General features: G+C 39.3%; 1 protein-coding gene across 3 annotated transcripts in view; it reads left to right on the forward strand.

The window, feature by feature from the left end:
- Positions 1–17518, forward strand: part of LOC129361310 (radixin) — a 37209-nt gene extending 19691 nt beyond the window's left edge. For all 3 annotated transcript variants that reach the window (XM_055032080.1, XM_055032079.1, XM_055032082.1), the window contains 13 exons: positions 1633–1716; positions 5519–5614; positions 6532–6654; positions 8359–8510; positions 9094–9177; positions 9300–9446; positions 10770–10866; positions 10966–11129; positions 11992–12122; positions 12947–13107; positions 13805–13897; positions 14179–14388; positions 16558–17518. In XM_055032080.1, the coding sequence (XP_054888055.1) occupies positions 1633–1716; positions 5519–5614; positions 6532–6654; positions 8359–8510; positions 9094–9177; positions 9300–9446; positions 10770–10866; positions 10966–11129; positions 11992–12122; positions 12947–13107; positions 13805–13897; positions 14179–14388; positions 16558–16722 (1707 nt within the window). In that variant the 3' untranslated portion in view covers positions 16723–17518. The remainder of the gene's footprint in view (positions 1–1632; positions 1717–5518; positions 5615–6531; positions 6655–8358; positions 8511–9093; positions 9178–9299; positions 9447–10769; positions 10867–10965; positions 11130–11991; positions 12123–12946; positions 13108–13804; positions 13898–14178; positions 14389–16557) is intronic.
- Positions 17519–21128: the final 3610 nt, after the last annotated feature.

The raw sequence follows: 21128 nt of genomic DNA on the forward strand, positions 1-21128 counted from the left end.
CCAAATTATGTTTTTTTTCAATGTTTTCTCACGTGCAAAAACAGAGATTTCTCGAATCTCTGCCGTGGTCTTAGTATTTCTAAATCGTTTTTAGTGATATTAAAGAGTTTTCATGGGAACAAAAGGCCACTGTCTGTATTACCAGCTATGCTACTAAGTGTGGACTGCGCATAATTCTTATGAATTTTGAGCAAACTTGGACTACCACTCGGTGAAGTGCACTGTTCTCTTAATCTCACGAGTATTCACGGCAGCGTGCTGAATTGGTTTAGCAAACAGGAGTTTTTCTGTTACGGTCGGTGAAACGTTTTCATCTTGATTTCTTTGCACAGGATTAAGCCACCTGTGAAGTTAAATCAGATCAGACTTCTGTCTCGTTTCGGGTCACTTCAAACTGCCAGACGTCTGATTTTGAATACATTTCTCACGTTCTTCTGATTATTGCGGCATTTAGCAAATAGAAACGATTTTGGTAATTCGCTGCAATCGCGACAGTATAGTCTACATCAGTATTGCACTTTCAGGTTGTGGAGTTCTCAAACATAAACATGGACCGTGTCATACTTCTTTACTGGATCAATAAATGTGCTAAACTAATAGATTTTCACATTATTTTTTGTTTTCATTCATCTTCAAGACGATCAGTTGTAAAATTGTCTCACATTTCCAGAAGAAACATCTTTTAAAATGATATTCTTTAGCTACTGGTAACCAGGGGAAAATGACTGCAGGTGTTTCTGCCTGGAATCCTCCTAATGACTTTTCCTCATTAGAGCAAAGCGACTTCCCCTCTGCTGGCTGGCAGAGAGGAACAGCGTAAACATGCGCCTCCATTTATGGGTGCTGGCTCTGTTTGTGCACGTGTTCGCTATGGCTGGAGCATATTTATAGAAGAAGTCGGACGCGAGGACACGCACAGAAATGACTGTGGCTGCCCCACCAGCTGACACAAAGTTCGAGATTCAGTTTGTTTGTTTTTGCTTTGGATTGTAGTTTCCCTCACTTTAATGTCCCTCGTTTGTGACACACAGTTCAACCTTACACTGATTTAACCCTAAACTTTCTATTTTCACTTTAGGGGAGCCACAGTTATGCTTTTCTGAGCAAATTAAGTCAGATATAGCTCCCCTCACCATTGAGTGCAGCCAGACATAAGCCTGTCGCAATAAGCAGTGATAAATTAAAATGAATGCAATAATTTCCGTTCTGATGAAGGATCATTTTCGTTTAGACTTCATAATCGATTTTATTTGCGGTTTTGGTTGTGTGTGTTTTATTCCCTTTTTATTTGTTTGTTTTTAGTTATTATTTTATGTTGGAAGTTTACAATGTCTACCAGTACCAGTGTATGTTCATTAATATTTGAGAATACAAACTGGCCTCACAGGCTTCACGTTATCGGTGTGAACAACAGAGGGCCAAACACACAGCCCTGAGGGCCAGCAGAACTGGGCAAAATGTCGGAGATGTTGTTTTGATTGCTGGATGGCTGGACTCACATTTGGGAATTTTCAAAATCCAGAGACTTGCGGCAATGTTTAGTTCAAGCAGAAAAATGTTTTTATTAGTCAGTGTGTTGACGATATTTAACACTGCAATTTATTTATTTTTGTGACTTATTTTGTCTTCCAGATTAACGTGCGCGTCACCACCATGGACGCTGAGCTGGAGTTTGCCATCCAGCCGAACACAACAGGAAAACAGCTGTTTGACCAGGTAAGAGGGTTTTACTTTACAAAGGAAAAAAAACATTCATATCTTTGAAAGCATCAAAGAGATATGTATCTGAGTAGAATTAGACCTCTGAATAAAGTCTTAACAACAGGAAGCACAGCATTATTGTATATTATTGTGGAATAATCTGGTTTTATCAGCTGTGATAAATCCACATTTTCCACTCTTCTAATACTCTCTGTGACCTTTAGCGTCTCAGGCAATGTCAGCTTGACCTCTGCTGGCATGCAGAGTCTGAGTAATCCTTTATACTTAAAGAAATATCTCATTATCAAGTCCTTTGCCATATTGTTGCACCTCACAGATATTGTGCGGCTCTAATTGTTGGTTGTCATGTGGTTGTACCAGTCGGTGCTCGGCTGGTTTTAGATCTGTACACAAAAGATCCTTTTATTTTAATTGGGACCTTTTAGAAGACAGAGGATGGGTGGAAGTATTGTGTGTATTGTGCCCGCCTGTGTGTGTGTGCGTGTGTGTAAGTCTGGGAAGTAAAAGGGCAGCTTTCAGTGCCGTTTCATGTCAGACTGTGCAGGGTTGTTGGGGTTGTGGTGACATGGAGGAAGGAAGACAGAGAACAAGAGGCATTTCTTTGTTTTTTTTTTTTTTTTTGTTCTCTGCTCTTTTCTGAATTCTGCTTTAGTTTTTTTACGTGAAGCCAGAAACAGCGAAAATGTTTTCTTTTAATTTGTTTGATGAAAATAGGGATTTGTCTTTGTCAAACATTTTTAAGTGCCGTTGTTAATGAACTAACCTACTTTTATGAATTCTTACATCTAGAGGATGTACATTATGTTAATAAAGTTACTCTAAACTGTTTGGAAAGGTGCTGCTGTAGCAAAAACCCAAACATTTCTCATTTTTGGAGCTGAGCGTGGACAAGAGCAGAGGTTGGGCTTTCAACCTGGTTTTCCTGTCACATGGCGTGACGGTTACACTTTGAAACAAAATGTTAATCACTTTAAATGACGAGGAGGAAGTTTGTAACATTTACAGACGTCAACCTGACACGAGCGGAGCGGAAAGTGGCCTCTGTTTTTCATTCTTGTCGGTGCTTAGAGATGATTCTCTGAGTCAAAATACAGATTAATCCTGAACTGTCATTTTAAAGTTATCACCTTTGAACTGCAGAAGAGTAGCTTAAAGTAGGAGATGATTAGAAAAGTTAACCAGTAATAAATGCTTAGCACCCTGCTTCCCCACCAAAGCTGATTGGTCTTCTACACACAGGCATTTCTCTGCAGAAACTAGTACTTCCTCCATATTTTTTAAACAATATTGTACACACAGGATGTGTTTCAGAAAAGTTTTCATCCACATATACCCACACAAATTTGCTCCTGAGTGTTTTGAACATGCCAAACCCATTGGGGGCAGTGCAGTGCAGCGCAGAGCGAAAACCTGCCAGCCAATCGGATTGCTTCAAAACACCCACAACTTTTCATTAGGGAGTGATCATGGCACTAGGAGGTTGTGAACATATATATTTATAGATATATTGGTGGAACTACTTTTTAAATGGTATATTAGTATATAAAGTTAATAAGACACAATTGGGAAACGTGTCAAAGCGAGCATGTGAATATATTTGTCATCGACTATAACACTAATAACACAAACACAGTTTCCTCAAGTCTCTACTTTGGCTGCAAGTTTTACAAATAACAGTTTTTAACGGCATAAAAAGGTGATCTCATATGGATGAAAGGCCAAAGCACCAAAAAACCCCCCAAAAAGTCTTTATTTTCCCACATATCTTAACCTGACCCATTCTTTCTGTGGAGATAATGTAGGGTAAAGAAAGGAAAACTATTCCCAGAACTGAGCTTCAGTTTTGCACAGTAGCAGTGTCATATTAAAACGTTCACATGAATGAGAAGGGAGTCCGTCGACGGCAGGGTGAAATGCAAGCGGCCATGAGCTCGTGCAGACACACACTCCAAGAGACGAAAAAGGCCTTTAAGTCTAACACACCTCAGCTAAGCTGAACACAAACTCTTTAATCAGTGACAATTACACAGTGTTCTTTTCCTCCTCCCGGGTCCACGACCAGCCCGTCCTTTCTCATCCTGAATGCATTCGTTGACATTTTGAGGCGTTCCGGACGATATTTCATGCGCCGAGCTGCACGTAGGACCGAGCGAATTATTCATTCAGCAAATTACTCGTTCTCCCAGACGCCCCTGCTGAAGAGCGTTTTAATGGGCCGTTTGAGTAAATTGCGTGTTCGTGTGATCATTTGATCCACATGGGTTTTTAATTTGTTTATGTGAGCTTGCCTCTGTGACGCCTGAAGCAGAGTTAATTACAGGCAGCGAGGGCTGATGTATTGACTGTAAATTCACTTTAGCATTAGAGTGTCCAAATCCCCTCTGGGAAACGGGTTGAGGTTGAGATGCTGTGTTTTGAACATGCAGAGTGTACTCAAAAAAACATCAAAAGATAAAATAAAAGATGAAAAAGGAACGTCGGATTAGTCACCAGTGAGATCACATGTAGCGTTTCAACTCTTAAAAAACTTTATGGCGCCAGAATTTAATTTTTTCTTTTTTTTTTTCTTTTGTTGTATTTTGCATCATTCTCTCGACAGACGGGGTGTTTAATTTATATCCACAGCAATGTCTGTAACTAAAATGCGTTTGATATGAATCTGACTCCGTGGTAAACGTTAACATTTCCCATGTTTATTCATGTTGCAGCAACAATCTCGTGTATTTATTTTAGGGTTTTTTGTGACAAACACAAAGTAGCACAAGTGAAATGAGAATTCTGGCTCTTTTTAGTATTAATCAGAAGCATTTAGGGGCTCAGAGGAGATCCTGTCTGCAGTTTGCTGCACAGAGGAGCAGACGTATGACCCAATGGTCTGATCAGACCAAACTTTAACTCTTTGGTCTGCATGCAAAATGCTGTGTGGCAAAAAGCTTCACACTGCCCGTAACCTCAAACCCTCCGTCCCCACTGAGGCCAAGAAACTGTCCAAATGTCCCAGTCAAAGTCTCTGAGCCTCGCAACAACAGCTGCTGTTGCAGAAAATGGCAGTTCTACAAAATGATAACTCAAGGGGACTGAATACAATTGCATGCCACACTTTGCAGATTTAAATTTGCTAAAACATTTGAAAAATGTCCTTCTAAGCAATTGGGTGATACTCTGTATCGTCACATAAAATTACAATTAAATACATTCAGTTTTGGTTGTAATGAGACAAAGGCATATAAATATGCTGATATTAAACTACACCAGATTGAATTTGGATAGGTATGATAAATCAATTTTATTGATTTAGTCAAATTTTCTGTTTTTGAAGATTTATTTTTTGAAAATTGGGATTTTGCCCAGTGAGTGGATTGGTTGAAAAATAAACTCTTTTTTTTATATATATATAAACTTCTTTCATTGCTGATCAAGTTGCAGGAGGAATGAGTGAAATAAGACACATTTTAAAGATTTTATGTTGTTTATTTATTTTTTTTAAAGAAAAAAATTTGGAAATCAAATTTTGAATGAACAAAACAAAGATTTATCTCCCAACCCTAATTGGAGCAGAATTTTACACATCAAGTGCCTCAAGAGGGCAATTATTTTTGGACTGATTTAATCTTAATAAATATATTAAATCAAAGATATTCTTATTACTTTGAAGAAAACAACAGAAGGACTGAATGATACTTTCTGCATGCTGCATTGTTAGAATAAAGAGTCTCTCTTAGGGAAACCCATTTGGCTCGATGCCACCCGCTCCATGTGCCTGGAAGTGCAACTAAAAGCCTTTTTCTCGTTTCAGGTGGTGAAGACTGTGGGTTTGAGGGAAGTCTGGTTCTTCGGCCTGCAGTACACAGACAGCAAAGGCTACGTGACGTGGCTCAAACTCAACAAGAAGGTGAGCAAACCCTCCCAGGTACCGAAATCCACCCAGGATTTCCTCCACGTGGAACTGATAGCAGCAAAATAAAAGCCGCCACACCTTCAGAATCAAGTTTGTTTTTTGTATTCACGTTAAAACACTGTAAAGTCTATGAGATTTATACATATAGAAATATATGTGGTCTATGTTTGGACACTTATATTAACCATCATCAGAGTTTGGAATGAATTTAAACGTCACAAAAAGCTGGCTGCTGTTCGCTGCACTGCTCTCAGGAGTGAAGTAGAACTAGACAATATTCTGAAGTAGAGGGAGAGAAAAGGTGAAAGAAAGATACCTGAGGAAGGTTAAGTTGAATGTATTTTTACTGAAAGTCTGTGAGAACAACACTAATAATGATGTATTTTGCATTTAAACAACAAAGTAGCTCATTAATATAGTTTGGCTTTCAATTATGTTTAATGTTTCGCAGAGTTTCCCCCAGAAAACATGCTGAGCTCGGTGCTGCCAGGGCCGTCATCCGTCCAGATCCCGGCCATGTTTTTAAGTTAAAAAATGTTTAAAGTTGACAGAAAATGTGAAAATGTCACTTGATAGCTATGCATTATTGGAAGATAAGTTAGTACCTAAACACCAACTATAAAGTCCTAAAAAAGGCAGTCATTAAAAACAAAATAAAATAAGTTAACATTGCAAAATCTGTAAGCCTGGTGGCCCGCCAGGCTTACAGCACACTGAGGGAAACCCTGAGTTTCAGATTCTTGTTGAAGACTCCCTGATTATCAGCAGTCACTTCGTTTAGAGACTTTTTAAGAAAAAAGTCTTAAAAGAAAACCCTGCTAGCCTCATCAATCTCATTTCGAGTGAATTATATAATTGATGGGTCATCGTGTGGAATAATAACAAAAACGTTCCCCCGTCTCCCCGCTCAGGTGACCCAGCAGGACGTTAAAAAGGAGAATCCTCTCCAGTTCAAGTTCAGAGCGAAGTTCTTCCCGGAAGACGTTTCTGAGGAGCTCATCCAGGAGATCACGCAGAAGCTCTTCTTCCTTCAGGTGCGTTCGTCTCGCATGGTGACGTAACCACAAAGCAGATTTAGTCTGACTGGTTTGTTTCATAAAAGCGGCGCGCCGTGTGGAAACAGACCAGTTAATGCGGCGGCTGATCCGACGTGGAGCGATCAGGTTGTTTGGCAGCTTGTCGCCGATGGAGATCCCTAACGCAGTTAGCATGAAAGTCATTCCACTCGACCTGATTCTCTGTTTAGTAAAACAAATGTTTCATGGAATCCCACACTACTACTTAATGCGGGATGTTTGTTTTGTGTTCCTCGATTTTCCACTCGATCTTTTTAGATTTCTGCCCGAGCTGGAAATCATGAGTCTGTTTCAGATTATGTGCTTCAGGTAGCCATTTCACTTTGGAGTTAAGGTCAGCGCAGACTCAGTAGGCACAAATAAATCTATTCTTTTACAAGAGGTAGAAAGAAATTGAGTGTTTTTTGGCTTGGACGTTTCATCCTTCAAGAACAAAGCGTTAAAATGCAGTGCAGCCTTCATCGCTTGTTACGACTGCAGAGTTTTTATCTGATGGTTCTTGGATACCAGACAAGTAAAAAAAAAAAAAGAATAAAGGTTCTGCCCAGATGATCTGTACGGAGCAACTTATTCTGTAGATGAGGCCAATCTAGGTTTCCTCAAACATTTTACGACAACGTTGAACTTAAAAGAACCATAAAAACCCTGGATGTCCGGCTGCACCGTTTTCTGAAATGTCACTAAAATAAAGCTGTTTAATTCAACAAGTTAAGTTTATGAAGCACTTTAACAAGGAACAGGGAGTTTTATCAGCACGCGATTAACTGCAACCACTTGGAAATATGATTATGAGCTGGATTAGGAGCGAGCGAGTTAAACCCCGTCACCCAGAGCCGCTCTTCTGCTTCTGCTGTTTGCACAGAAAGTTGACGCAGTTGAACCTTTAACTCTCGGTAGATGTTGAATCTGTTCCCCCAAACAATCTTTTGAACAGAACGGTGAAGAAGTGATCAAAGAAGGCAGACACTTGATTTTTTATTTTTTTTATTTTAATCAGGACAATAACGGATAAAAAAATAAACTGCACATTTCTCCTTGTTATCCAATCAGAATTGACCAATATTAAAGGCCTCTTTGCACATTGCCCAAGCATTCCTGGGTAATTCTCGTTTCTCAGCAGGTAACTAGCAAAGGGCAGGTTGGTATGCATCAAATGTTTGCCTGATTTAATCTTGATGTTATTTTTCAGAACTCTTTCGGGTGAGAACTCACCCCAGTTGAGCTGAAGGGGGCACACCCAGTTTCCACATCCATTGTGTTGGCCTAAATGTCTCGCTAACGCTCTGTAGCAGTGCAGCTCTGTCATAATTCAGAATAAAATGTTACATTTTCAGAAAAACAATCTCAGAACTCCAAAATGAGGTTCTTCCAAAGCTGCTTTACAGATTTATTTTTGTTTTTCTGTATCTGCATATTCACTGTACCTCTGTGACAAACGTCACATTGCTGTGCTGAGCGATCAGAACTGCAGGTCAGTGCAACAGCTCCCTCTAGTGGGAGACGAGCGACTTGCAATCTCAGCAGATTTTCATACCGTCTCATTTGTCTTTGTTTCTCACGGATGTTTTAAAACATTGGTTAAAATCGCAACGTCTCCGCAAAGCTCAACAAACCGCATCCAGGATCTGATTCGACCTTTAAACTTGTGTTTTCCCTCTACAGGTGAAAGAGGCCATTTTGAATGACGAGAACTACTGTCCTCCGGAAACGGCCGTCTTACTGGCCTCCTATGCGGTCCAAGCCAAGTACGGGGATTACGGCAAAGACGTCCACAAGCCTGGCTACCTGGCAAACGACCGGCTGCTGCCACAGAGGTACAGCAGAGATGCCTTTTTTTTCTGCTGTTTTTTTTTTTTTCACAGCAAAACTGAACAATAGATCAGTCAGTCCTATGATCAATCAAAACAAACAAAAACAATTCCCATTTGCGTGACTTATTGTTTTTCTATTTTTCTTTCTACCAAAATCAGGATGATAAAAGTCTTCATTGTGGTGCTTTGGCCTCAACCTGCCATTCTTTTAAGGGTAGTTTTTATTTCCAGCATCTCCATAATTTGTTGCTTCTGTTTTGATCATTTATTTTGGATGCTGGATGAAATGCCTTCCAGCTTCAGTGTTAAATGTTTATTACAATGTAAAGCTCATTTGACGATGCGTTCTTGAGTTATTATGCCATTACAGGCAGAATCTGTCCTTTAGTCCTCAAAACAAACATTTAGCAGGACAAAAACAAGCGGGACGGATATTTTGACGTATTCCTAGTTTTATTAAAGCTATTTGCTTGCAGAATGCCAAGTGTAATATGACTGTTTGTTCAGTTCTCTTGCTCTCTGGATGCTTCCTAATTTGTAACAAATAAATGTTGGCTGACGGTCTTCATGTCGTAAAAATCTGCAGAGTTTTGGAGCAACACAAGTTAACAAAGGAGCAGTGGGAGGACAGAATACAGACGTGGCACGAGGAGCACAGAGGAATGCTCAGGTGAGTCTTTTAATGTTTGTCTTTTTTTTAAAATTACCGTTGTTTATTCTAGTGCTCTTTCTACTGAATGTCAAGGTTTTAAACGTGTGTAGCGTTCACCGTGTGCTTGTGCACCTGTGCAGGGAGGACGCCATGATGGAGTACCTGAAGATCGCTCAGGACCTGGAGATGTACGGCGTCAACTACTTTGAAATCAAGAACAAAAAGGGCACAGAGCTGTGGCTGGGCGTGGACGCGCTGGGCCTCAACATATACGAGCACGAAGACAAGTAAAAAAAAAATATAAAGACAAAATCTCAAACACATCATTAGGTCTAGTCGGTCTGGCTCGCAGGTTCTTTGCTTTAAATCAAAGTTCGGCCCCTGGCTTTAGTTCAGGGATGATTCAGATTTGCAACATTTATTCAACTTAGCTAAATGTTTTCAAAGAGTTTGACCTAAATCCTGATTTTTATTACAAAAATGACTGTTTGGCTAAATTTTCTCAGACACAAAAACATTACGTTTTGTATTTATTATTTTCACATCCATCAATTCTGACTAATTTATGGGTTTAAAGTGTTAAACGCTGAGTTTATTACTCAGATTATTACTATTTCTGTCACATTTCATTTTGGCCCTCCATTCCTTTTGACTGGTTCATGTGCCCAAAGGTTTGGACATTCTTGCTTTAAACATAAAGCACCCTTACACTTTAAAAAGGCACCAGTCTTTTCTTCTTTTTTTTTGAGAAATTAAAAATGAAAATGCGCTGCTGAAGTTAAAATATGTTGAGGAAATCAAAAGTAGTTCATTTGATTCTTTCTAGAGCCTTTTGCTGCTTTTTCACTCTCTTCTTTGCAGAGGTTGTGATTATTTCCCTTTCTTCTATTGCAAAATAAGTTTTCTGTTCATGGATGTAAAATATTAACGTAAATTCACAAGAATTAGCAAAAAAAAAGCAACTTTCCATAAAAACACAAGGTGCCAAAATACCATTAAAGCAATGTGATAAATTAAAAATAAGAAATGCAGTAAAAACAAATATAAAGGGAATCCTACTTTGAGAGGCTAATATCAAAATGCTAGTGTCTTTTTAAGGTTACTGTTCCTGAACACTGTTTTAAAGTGAACTTCTCTCTTGTGGTTTCAATGAAGCTGCTTGTTCAAGAAATTTGTCCAACAAATTCCACTGAAAGCTGAGAAAAAAATGCTTTTATTTTAACCCATTTTTATATATTTGTGATCTGTTGAGGAAAAACAAACCCCTTTCCTCTCGTTACGTAACTGTGCTGGGCTGAACGTGGGAAACTGCAGAGTTTTTGTACTTTTGCACGGCCGTGTAGGAAACTGAAAGAGGAGGAGAGTGAAACCACAGCAGCTCGGTCACGCTGGATTCATTTACTCCCTTCATAATGTGGACGATGAAATCAGCTCAAATTTTGATCTTGCGTGTCAAGCTCCTGGCGTCATTGAAAGCTGGATGCTGGTGAAAACAATCAGCTGTGAAAGTGTTGAGGAAACTGACACCCAGCATTTGAAAGAGAATCACCTGTAAACGTTGTGAGCAAATCACGGTTTCCATCCTGAATGTTCGCCCCACTTCTCCTCAGATTGTCTCCCAAGATCGGCTTCCCTTGGAGCGAGATTAGAAACATTTCCTTCAACGACAAGAAGTTTGTCATCAAACCCATTGACAAGAAAGCTCCGGTAAGCCCAGCCGACTGAACGGAAATAAATATGTCCTTTTGTTGAATGCAGCAATCATTGAAGGCGTGACCCGTGCCGTGCTCCCCCTCCTCCCTGCAGGACTTTGTGTTCTACGCCCCTCGGTTGCGGATCAACAAGCGCATCCTGGCGTTGTGTATGGGAAACCACGAGTTGTACATGAGGAGGAGGAAGCCGGACACCATCGAGGTGCAGCAGATGAAGGCCCAGGCGAGAGAGGAGAAGCACCACAAGCAGATGGAGAGGTACGGTGCAGCCTCTAATCACCACTCATTTCATCCTGAAGCTCAGCTTTTACTTCCTCTGCTGGATTGATGAGTAATTATTTGTTTTCTTTCAAAACTCCCGATGGGCAGTAGGGGGCGGTGTTGTGTCAGAAAGAAAACTGAAGTCGCTGTTGTAGTTGGATGTTACAGAATAAGTCCAATAAATTACACACAAAGTAAATCATTAGCAGCAGGACCAACAACATCACATGTGCCAAACTCGAGTCTTGTGGGCTAAATGCAGCCCGCCATAACCGTTTATGTGGCCTTCGATACCCCAGCGTGGCGGTGTCAAACTCATTTTGGTTTTGGGCCAAATCAAGATCATGAATGCCCTTGAAGGGCCGGTTGTGCCAGAATGGATTGATGAAACCTGATCAGAAACTGTTAAAATATCAACAAATTCTTAAAATTAAATAATATTAGTGAACATCTTTTCAGTCCCTCCAGGATTTTGTGATACTTTTTGTCATTTTTTTGCAATGAAAATCAAAGTGTCTGTGGTTCTAATTTGAAAATATTTATTCTACTTATTTATGATGGTAAATGCGACTTTTTGTATAGATCGCAGATCAGTTAGGGCTGAGGCAGCTGTTCACTATAAGTAAGAAAGTTTTTGGCAATTTTTGAGAAAAATCAGGCTATAAGATTTGTTGATTTTTGCATGAATTTCCACGATAATTCTCAATCTTTCCTATGTTGTCGTCTTCAGGCTTTACTCAACAAAACTCAACTCAAAACAAAATACAGATGCGTGTTAAATAACTTGACAGCCAACTTGATGTGTGACTGTGATGTTTTTTTTTTTTAAACAAATTTTTTTGTTGTATTTTTCTGACAGAGCGCAGCTGGAGAACGAGAAGAAAAAGCGCGAGCTGGCAGAGAAAGAGAAGGAGCGAATAGAGAGAGAAAAGGCCGAGCTGATCGAGAGGCTGAGGCAGATCGAAGAGCAGACGCAGCGGGCCCAGAAAGGTACGAGCGGAAGCGTCCTGCTCCTCTCCATCAGTTATCGTCATGATGGTGAATAAATGACAGATTCTGAGATGATCTCAGTTTGTTCCCACAACCACTTTTCAGTAGCTCGTATAAAATATATTCATATTTACCATTTCATTGATTAATCTTCTCTAACAGCCTCTGCTTCATACTTTTATTATTAGTATAATTTTCTACATTCCTGCCATTCACATATGTGATGACATGAATGAAACTGGACATCGGGTAGACGCATTTCAATATTTATTGGCCTCAATTTGTTTTGACAATAAAAGTAAGATTTGTATCACACATATAAATGTATTTTTGTAGGAGGAATTTTTGTTTCCTATGTTAAAGTTTCGAATGGAAGAGCTAAACCTCCTTCCGTCTCCCTAAAGAACGCCGACAGCTGATTGGTTCACCTGCACAGAAACGTTCTGCCCCACATCAAGCAGAAGGCAAAACGTGCATCAGATAATTACTAAAGATTTAAACAATTAATGCTGATTAATGACATTTGTTTATAATTTATTCCTACTCATTAAAAGTTATGCAAGCATATCATCAACTAATAAAATGTCTATTTGCATACAGCAGATAAATAACGAAGCTCCTTGTTACAACTTACTTTTTTTGTTTGCTTCTTCAACTTGATTGCGATTTAAAGCAAAAAAGAAAAGGAAAAAAAAAACCTGGATGACAATTTCTCTCAGTCTATCTTTTAGAAGTAAAATGGAAAAACCAAACGAATAGAAAGTCAACGGTGCAGGAATGAAAAGCTCAGTCGATCGGCCGTTTCACTTTGAACGTCCCCACAGAGCTGGAGGAGCAGACGCGCCGGGCGCTGGAGCTGGAGCAGGAGCGAAAGCGGGCGAAGGAAGAGGCCGAGCGGCTGGACCGGGAGAGGCAGGCGGCCGAGGAGGCCAAGGCGGCGCTGGCTCAGCAGGCCGCCGACCAAATGAAGACCCAGGAGCAACTGGTGGGTTTCTATTTTTGACTCGTTGACTCTCATCTGCTGCGTCCCCCTTTTTGGTTGCTGTTCATCTCTAGCTTTCGTTTTCCCACACGTTGATGCATCATGACACGTTATGTGGAACAACAAGCAAACAACAAGACTCGTTCACTTTTGTTTTCTCAAACTTCTTGTTTTAGGTCAGTGAGAGTCACCCAGATTATTTCTGTGTCCTAACAGAAATAATCTGTTAGAAAAAATATCCTCTATAAAAGAGATATTTATTTATTTATTTATTTTAACCGCTTACAGGCCTAAGTCTTACATTTTAAAAGGCAGTTTACCATGATACTGACCAAATGTATGTACATTTTTGAATGCAACAAAAAAATAGTCTGTAAAAAAACATTCCTGCCAAGTTTTCTAGCATTTAGAAAATAGAAATAATTCAGGTAATTGTAACTAAGAATTGATTTAACTTCACACAGTGAGAAAATGATGTTTTCTTTTCATGCCATGTATATAAATATCTGGTTCAAACTTTATATATATATATCTATATATCTATATATCTATATCTATATCTATATCTATATGCATATAGATATAGATATAGATATAGATATAGATATATATAAAATTTTCCATTTTTTTTAAAGTCAGTTATTGTTATTAAACTGTCCTTGACTTGAGCAGTGACTGATGACTGGTGTCTTTCATGCAGGCTGCCGAGTTAGCAGAGTTCACTGCCAAAATCGCTCTGCTTGAGGAGGCAAAAAGGAAAAAGGAGGAGGAAGCATCAGAGTGGCAACACAAAGTAATGAAACCTGTGGTCTGTTTATGTTTATTGACTCATTAAGTGAGAGGTTGGAAATCTTCCCTTCAGATCCTAGATGGTCTTCTCTCCTTATTTGCAGCCATTTTTTTCCTTCTTTAGCATTTTTTTGTTGTTGTTTTTGTTTATATAAAGAACCTAGAATTATCCAGGGATTATTAAGAACTCCTAAATGGTGCATAAAATTAAAACCCAAGTGTGTCTTTTTATATTTTTCCTTTTGTCTTTCCCCTCCTGCGTTTCCCCCCGCCGCAACCTCCCAGGCCATTTCAGCCCAAGAAGACCTGGAGAAGACGAGGGAGGAGCTGAAGACGGCCATCACGTCTCCGCCGGCGCCCGAGCACGACGAGCACGACGAGCTGAACTCGGAGGCCGAGGCCGAGCTGGTCAGCGACGGCGTCAGCAGCCAGCGCAGCGAAGAGGAGCGCATCACCGAGGCACAGAAGAACGACCGCGTGAAGAAACAGCTGCAGGTACGCGCACACGTTCTTAAAAAGACGAAGAAGAGAATACGCCCTGAAGGTGTGCTGTGCATCAAAAGGCAAAAACACAAAATCATACCAAGTTTTTTTTTTGTCTAGTTTCTAATGCAAGTATATTAGTGCACTTAATTTAAGAAAAATCTAAAAAAACAAAAAAAAAAATGTGGACTTCTGACATCGTGACACGTTTTTCAGCCATATTGTCACATCATAAAGTCAAACGAGAGCAGATTGACTGACAAAGTGGATTTCTAGTTTGATCACAATATTTTGAAGTGCTATCGCGATAACAAGAACCAAGATAATAAAAACCCATTCAAGTTTTCTTTCTACTGTGAAGAAATTGCGCAGAAAATAGTTTTCAATGCGTAAACTCTCATCGTTTCAAAACTGACTCCGTTCACATGTGACTCCTTGCAGGCCATACGATTCCACTTTTCCTGTTTAAAAACGTCCTTTCTCAAGAGTCTTTACGCCCGGAAACTTTGACTCATTCATATGCTGTCTACAGACACGATCTCCCTCCGACCCCATCGATAGAAATTTAGCCCAAAGCTATAAGAAGTGCTGAAAGTCCCACATTTTATTTTCACAGCGGTGACTTCCCTTCCACGCTGACTTGATCTGCAAGTATATTCTGAGCAACTTATAGGAGCTTCTTTCAAGTCGATAATTCCTCAACGTTGATGGAAGAACACCGGTTTCTGTGGCAATTATTTCACTTAAAAATGGGAAAAAATGTCTCATTCCAACTGAAATAACCTGCTGCTGGAACAAGAAGTTTTTAAAAACAATATTAAGGTATTATTTACTTACAACAAGCCTCACATCTTGATGAAAAGTTACTCCTAATTTAGTTCTCGTCTTATTTCTTGAGTCTTGTGACCGAAAACACGACGCTGCTGCCAAGTTTCTCAAAGCTGCTTGTAATTGTGCATTCCTGCATCACCACCCAATATTCATAACTACAACAACCTGATTTTGATTTGTTTCTGCGACATTTCAAATGTTTGCTCAAAATTCGCTTGACACAAACGCAGCAAAATTTTTCAGATTTCTGGGCCGTTAGCACAATCCTACTTTTGTTCCTGTTATCAACCTCCAGTTGTGGCCGTCACTTAATCTGACTGGGAAATCCGCGCTCGCTCACTTCTGCTTTCAAAGTTCCCGTTTGTCCAACCTGCAAATTGTGCTTCTGTTTCGCTTTTCTGCCACTTTACAAAGAACCCAAAGAGATAATGGTCTTAAATCAGCCATGTGGTTAACATCAGGCAGATACACTTTTTTCATTTTTCTTTTAATCGTGTTGTCAAAGATTGATGTGCTTACAAATAAAACGAAACTGACCGTAGCGTCGAAAATGAATGCACATAGAAACTTTTTTTTTTTTTACATTTTTAAAATGTGACTGAATGTGATCACTGAATGGTTTATATCACTGAAATGAAGAAGTCTTTTGTAAATTTAAATGTTTTTCAAGAGCAATATTTTGTTTTTCTTTCACAATAAACGCCGAGTGACAGTTACACAGTTAGCTGAAAAACATGTCATGCATTTTTAATCGTCATTTTTATCATCACAACGGCGCCACAAAACATCATAATAAAATTCTACCAGAGCAGCACGTCTTGGCGGCAGTTTTCGATTTTATCACTAGATGGAAAGAGATTTGGAACGAATTCAAAAGACCGCAGAGTGAGGATATAGAGTGTCGGCTTAGAGTTTATTCTCTTTCTAGTTTGAAAAAATGTGAGTGAGACAAAACATAAAAGTCTGACTTGAAGGATGGAAAATTAAATTTACGCCTTGAACGCGGTGCGCTTCCTTTGACTTAATTTTTAAAAACTTTGCTGATGCAAAAAAAAAAAAAAAAAAACACCACGTCTTCATGCAATAAAAACTTCCACTCTGAAGAGTGTTAGAGCTGTCTGGTCTAATTTGCATTCGCCAGTCGAGTCGCATCTCTAGAAAATGTCAAAGCTTCATTGAATTGGAAGCAAACCCAACACATCTAAACGCGTTACTCGTCTGTGATGCTGTCTGTCTCTCTGTCTCTCTGTCTGTCTGTCTGCTTTTGGTTTATTTCTCTGAGTTTGAAATTGGCCGGTTCATGTCTGTGATGGATTGTGAGACAGTGTGTCCCTCCTTCCCTCCCTCCAGGCTCTGAGCTCAGAGTTGGCGGAGGCCCGGGACGACACCAAGAAGACCCAGAACGACATGCTGCACGCCGAGAACGTCCGGGCGGGCAGAGACAAGTACAAGACGCTGCGCCAGATCCGCCAGGGCAACACCAAGCAGCGCATCGACGAGTTCGAGTCCATGTGAACACAGCGCGACGGTCGGTCTCATTGCCATGTCAACGCCTCACTTTACTCGTTTCAAGGCCCAAAAGCCTGCTCTTGCCGCTCCGGGATCTTTTCTTTTTCCCGTTTTCTTTTTTTGTTTCTTCTCTTTGCTCGTTTCGACCCAGGAGGAAAAGCGGCAGCTGCGTGGCTTTCTCGCGAGTTCAGCCTCATTAAAGCTCTGCCTGCAGGCAGCTGGCCCATTGCACTCCTGTCTGCTGCGAGGGGCTCCGCCCTCAACCTAACAAAGCACTTTTTTTTCTCCTTTTTTTTTTTTATTCAGCTGAGAAAAAAAAAAAAAAAAAAATGTCAATCAGCAGATGTCCTCCTCTTGCACATCGCTGGTTATTTTAACGCTTGCATGTGTCGTAACTTAATTGCAAGACTCCGCCCTGGTAAAACTTGAGACTGGACTGAGAATGGATGTGTTTTTACTAAGTAAACTAAAACAAAAAGAGAAAAAGGCCATTTGTAGCTGTAGCTCGCTGACGACGGTGGTACGCTTTAATTATGTGCTTTTACTTCTTTCGTCTTTAACATAACTTGGATTTCTTTTCTTTGTTTCTTTAATTGCCTTATTTGACCGTTTCTTTTCCGGTTTCAGATTCCAGGTTCTTCGCGGACAGTCGCCTGTCTGCCATTGTTGCGTTAACGCGTTCGGAAAATAAGAGTTTGCCACCCAGATCTGCTCGTTTTTCATTTCTCTACGTCCAAAGAGACTTTTGTTCAAATATGTATTTTTGCCCCATTATAATAAAGAATAACTTTATATTTCCAAATATGCAGCAGGAGTTTAGTCCTCAACAGAAGTTCATGGAGCTGATTTATTTTTTTTTGTCTTTGTTTGTTTGGGGAGAGTGAAAGCACGACCCGGTTCTGGTGCACAGTATTGATGAAAAGTCAAAGAGATAAGCCTGGAGTAGCTGCTTTAAGCCAGTTTGTCTTTTATGTTATCTATTATTAATTTGCATACTGGTCAAATATGACGGATATAGTGCATTGTAATTTTTTTTTTTAATAAAGTGAGAAAATAATTATTGGTTATGTATGATTTTAGATGTTTAATAATGCCAGCCGCAGCAAAGAAATCTTCCGAATCCATTTCTTCAAACTCAAATCATTTTTCTTTTTTTTTTTAAATATAGATTTGGTTAAAATTGTGCTACTTAAAAAAAAAAGCCTAGAAAAATGTTATTAAAAATGGTTTAAAATCTCAGCAATGTGAAAAGTTCGTGAACATATTGAAGTGCCATCAGGTCTTTATTGGTCTCGGTTAAGTCACATGAATTCATGTTCATATCAAATCTCTCATATTAATTATCTCATATGTGGAGTTAAATACTCTATATATTTTTTCAAAGACAAAAGCAAATGCAGCCACTGTGCAAGTGAAATGAACCAACCTTTAGCACTAGAACTTCAGAAAAAGTTGACTTTTCTTTTTTTCTTCTGTTTTTTTAAACCAGTCATTTTTGGGGTTGCTGCAGACATTTTACAATTGCAACATTCGCTAATTTAATATAGTTTTTTCCATTCCTTTTATTTTGTTTTTGTATAATCTGTAAAACCGCCATTTTTATCCAGCGTCATTGATCGTTATTATGACCTACCTGTAAGCACAGAAAAACCCTTTGGAGCCTCAGGATCCAGCATTGGAGCATATTTTAAACTATAGACAGATAGTTGGGAAAAAATTGTTGGTACCCCTCAATGGTCCGTGAAGTGACTTGAAATGGACAAAAGTAATAAAAACATACAAACTTGAAGACATCTGTAATGCTAATTAGAGGATGCGCCTTAGTGGAGCAACTTGTGATGCTTTGCTAACACCTTTGTTCAGTCGGTGACGTGGCCCGTTAGGGGTTCGACTTTGCAGGAGTGTTGGACGATCATGTTTTCAACAGATTCCAGGTCCTACTAATGACATTTTCAAAACCCGTTGATAATCACATCTTCTCAAAAATATTGATTTAGCCGTATGAGTTTAGACCTGCTCTGCCCTGACTTAGCAGTGCTTCAGGTAACCTCGATATGACGAGGGAGAATAAAACGGCTCTGTGAACAACTTACGCCAACTCTTGCAGTAGAGATCATTTCTTTATTTCAAACTACATCGTATAACAATCTGCTCCCAAAAGAACATTTCTTGCACTACCGTGAAGTCGCAAGAGAAAAGGAAGGAGTAAAAATCCTTCTCCAATAAGAGCCTCGGTGCTGCAGGTGGCAAACGTCGGCCACCCCATCTAAAATATTCAGCTCGAAACCCTTTTGTTCAAACACTTTTGTATAAAACAATGACTTTGTTTTAAAAGATTTAAGGATACAATTTGTATCAACAAAGAGAGGTTTCATTCAGCTACTATAAATTATGCCGAGCAGGCATGAGTTCTTCCAGAAAGTTCCTCAAGAATTAAAGTAACCCAACTTCTGGATACATAAACCCGAATAATATTACTTTGAACAATTCCAGTTTTAAGTTACATCATACAATTTTAAGACAAACAAACAGGCCACTCAACGATGGCAACAGAGGAAGCGTATGCAACACTTAGGAGGAGACTGGGAGCCACTGTGTTGTTTTCACACCAGTTCCAGTTGAGCCCAAAAAATTCAAACCCAACGCAGATTTGGATTTACTCCGACCGACGTGTCTGTCTTCTAGTGGACGTGATAATTTGAATGTTTAGGATGAAGTTGAGGAGGCCTTCTCATCTCGAAGACTAAATTCTTCACAGTGATTCATCATTTGTTTTGCTGTAATGCCAACAAAGACAGACGTTTTTAAGACGGGGTATAAATAACTTTGCATGCAATTTCTTAATAGAATGCAAGTAAAAGTAGAAAAATCTTAAAAAGTAGAAAAAATAGACTTGGACTGTTTTTTGTTTTGTTTTTTTTGTTGTTGTTTTTTTAAATAAAAACTTTGTTAATTTTGAGTCAGTACCTGTCGGAGTGATGAATAATTTTGGGCTTAACTGTAGAATCAAGGAAGGTTGACAGGATTAATACAATTAATTAATTAATGACAGTATAATGAATTAAACAGCAGAACATTTAGAAAAATAAAAACAATGTCATCATTATTGTTTTATAAATGGTGTTGTAAGAATATATATATATATATATATATATATATATTCTTATATATATATATATGAAATTATTGTTTCCAATATAATTGTGTAGAGCTCAAACGTATGGTGACCAGTATTCCCTCTTTCATTTCTAAGGTTTAAAGGAAAGATGTCACACAAGTTTGCACAAAAAAAAAAAAATAAAAAATAAAAAATAAATGTACTTGTAGACATCAATACAATTATCCCCCAAAAGTTGGAAATTACAACGGAATCGCTGAAAAAGTTGCAGACTGAAACGCCGTGGTGGAACCTCAGTGGGCCAAGTTTCAACGAACTGAATCTGTTATGAAGAAAATTTGTGTCTAAATGCCTTCAAAACAACAAATATCACTGGAACAGCCTCATGGAAAACGGCTGCAATTTTTTTCTGTTGCTGAGTAAAATGATCCTAAAAGCTTTTCAATCGTTTTCACTTTGTTTCTTTTGAGCTCGGCTTTTCTACTTCATCTCTGGAAGTCGAAGTAGCCTGAGTCTGTTGTGTGGTTTTTGCCCTGGAGGTCAGATTGAAGTAATCATAAAACCTGGTGAGCCAAATGATTTTCATGTCATGATATGCAAAACCAAACCACTGCGACTGTTGGCTTCCATTGTCTGGAAGCTGCTTGTCTGGTCAAATCATCTGCAGGTTTTCTTCACACAGTCGATACTGAAAGTTGTCAGATGGTTAGAAGCTATTCCACCTCTCTGGTAGATTAAACAGACAGTCCTTGTGTTTTCGTTGAGTAAAAGGCAATAAATTAACATATCTTAAATAACAATAATAATAAAAAAAATCTTGATCCAGTGTGAACATTTTGGCCTACTCTTTGAAACGGTTCATTCTTCTGCTGTGAAGAAAAGAGGGAGGATGTTTTGTGGTTTTAGGAAAACAAAATCTGTGCTAAGACGTGATGAAGTAGGAAGTGAGTCGACAGGGGAGTCGGAGCAGAGGAAATGGCTTTTTCTCAGTGGTGAGAAAAACAGCTTGGGGTTTTCAAGTGGAGTTTTTGCTATCTTTTGTGGGTGCCATTACAGTTTCACTTCCCTGCGGGGGGAAATCCACAACATCTCACAACAACCGATGTGGCACCTGTCGGCGCAGGCTGACGAGCTGCATCGGCTGAAGCTGAAAGACGATTTTTTGCATTGGAACTGTGTTTCCAAAGCAAACAAGAAAGATAAGAGAAATAAATATATTATTTTGCGCAGGCTGTGTTGACGGCTCAAGAGAGACGTGATGTGATTGCCCCTATAGAAAAAGCTAAGACAAAAA

This window comes from Poeciliopsis prolifica, unplaced genomic scaffold (assembly GCF_027474105.1).
Source record: "Poeciliopsis prolifica strain line A6 unplaced genomic scaffold, Auburn_PproV2 SCAFFOLD007, whole genome shotgun sequence".
NCBI lineage: Eukaryota > Metazoa > Chordata > Actinopteri > Cyprinodontiformes > Poeciliidae > Poeciliopsis > Poeciliopsis prolifica.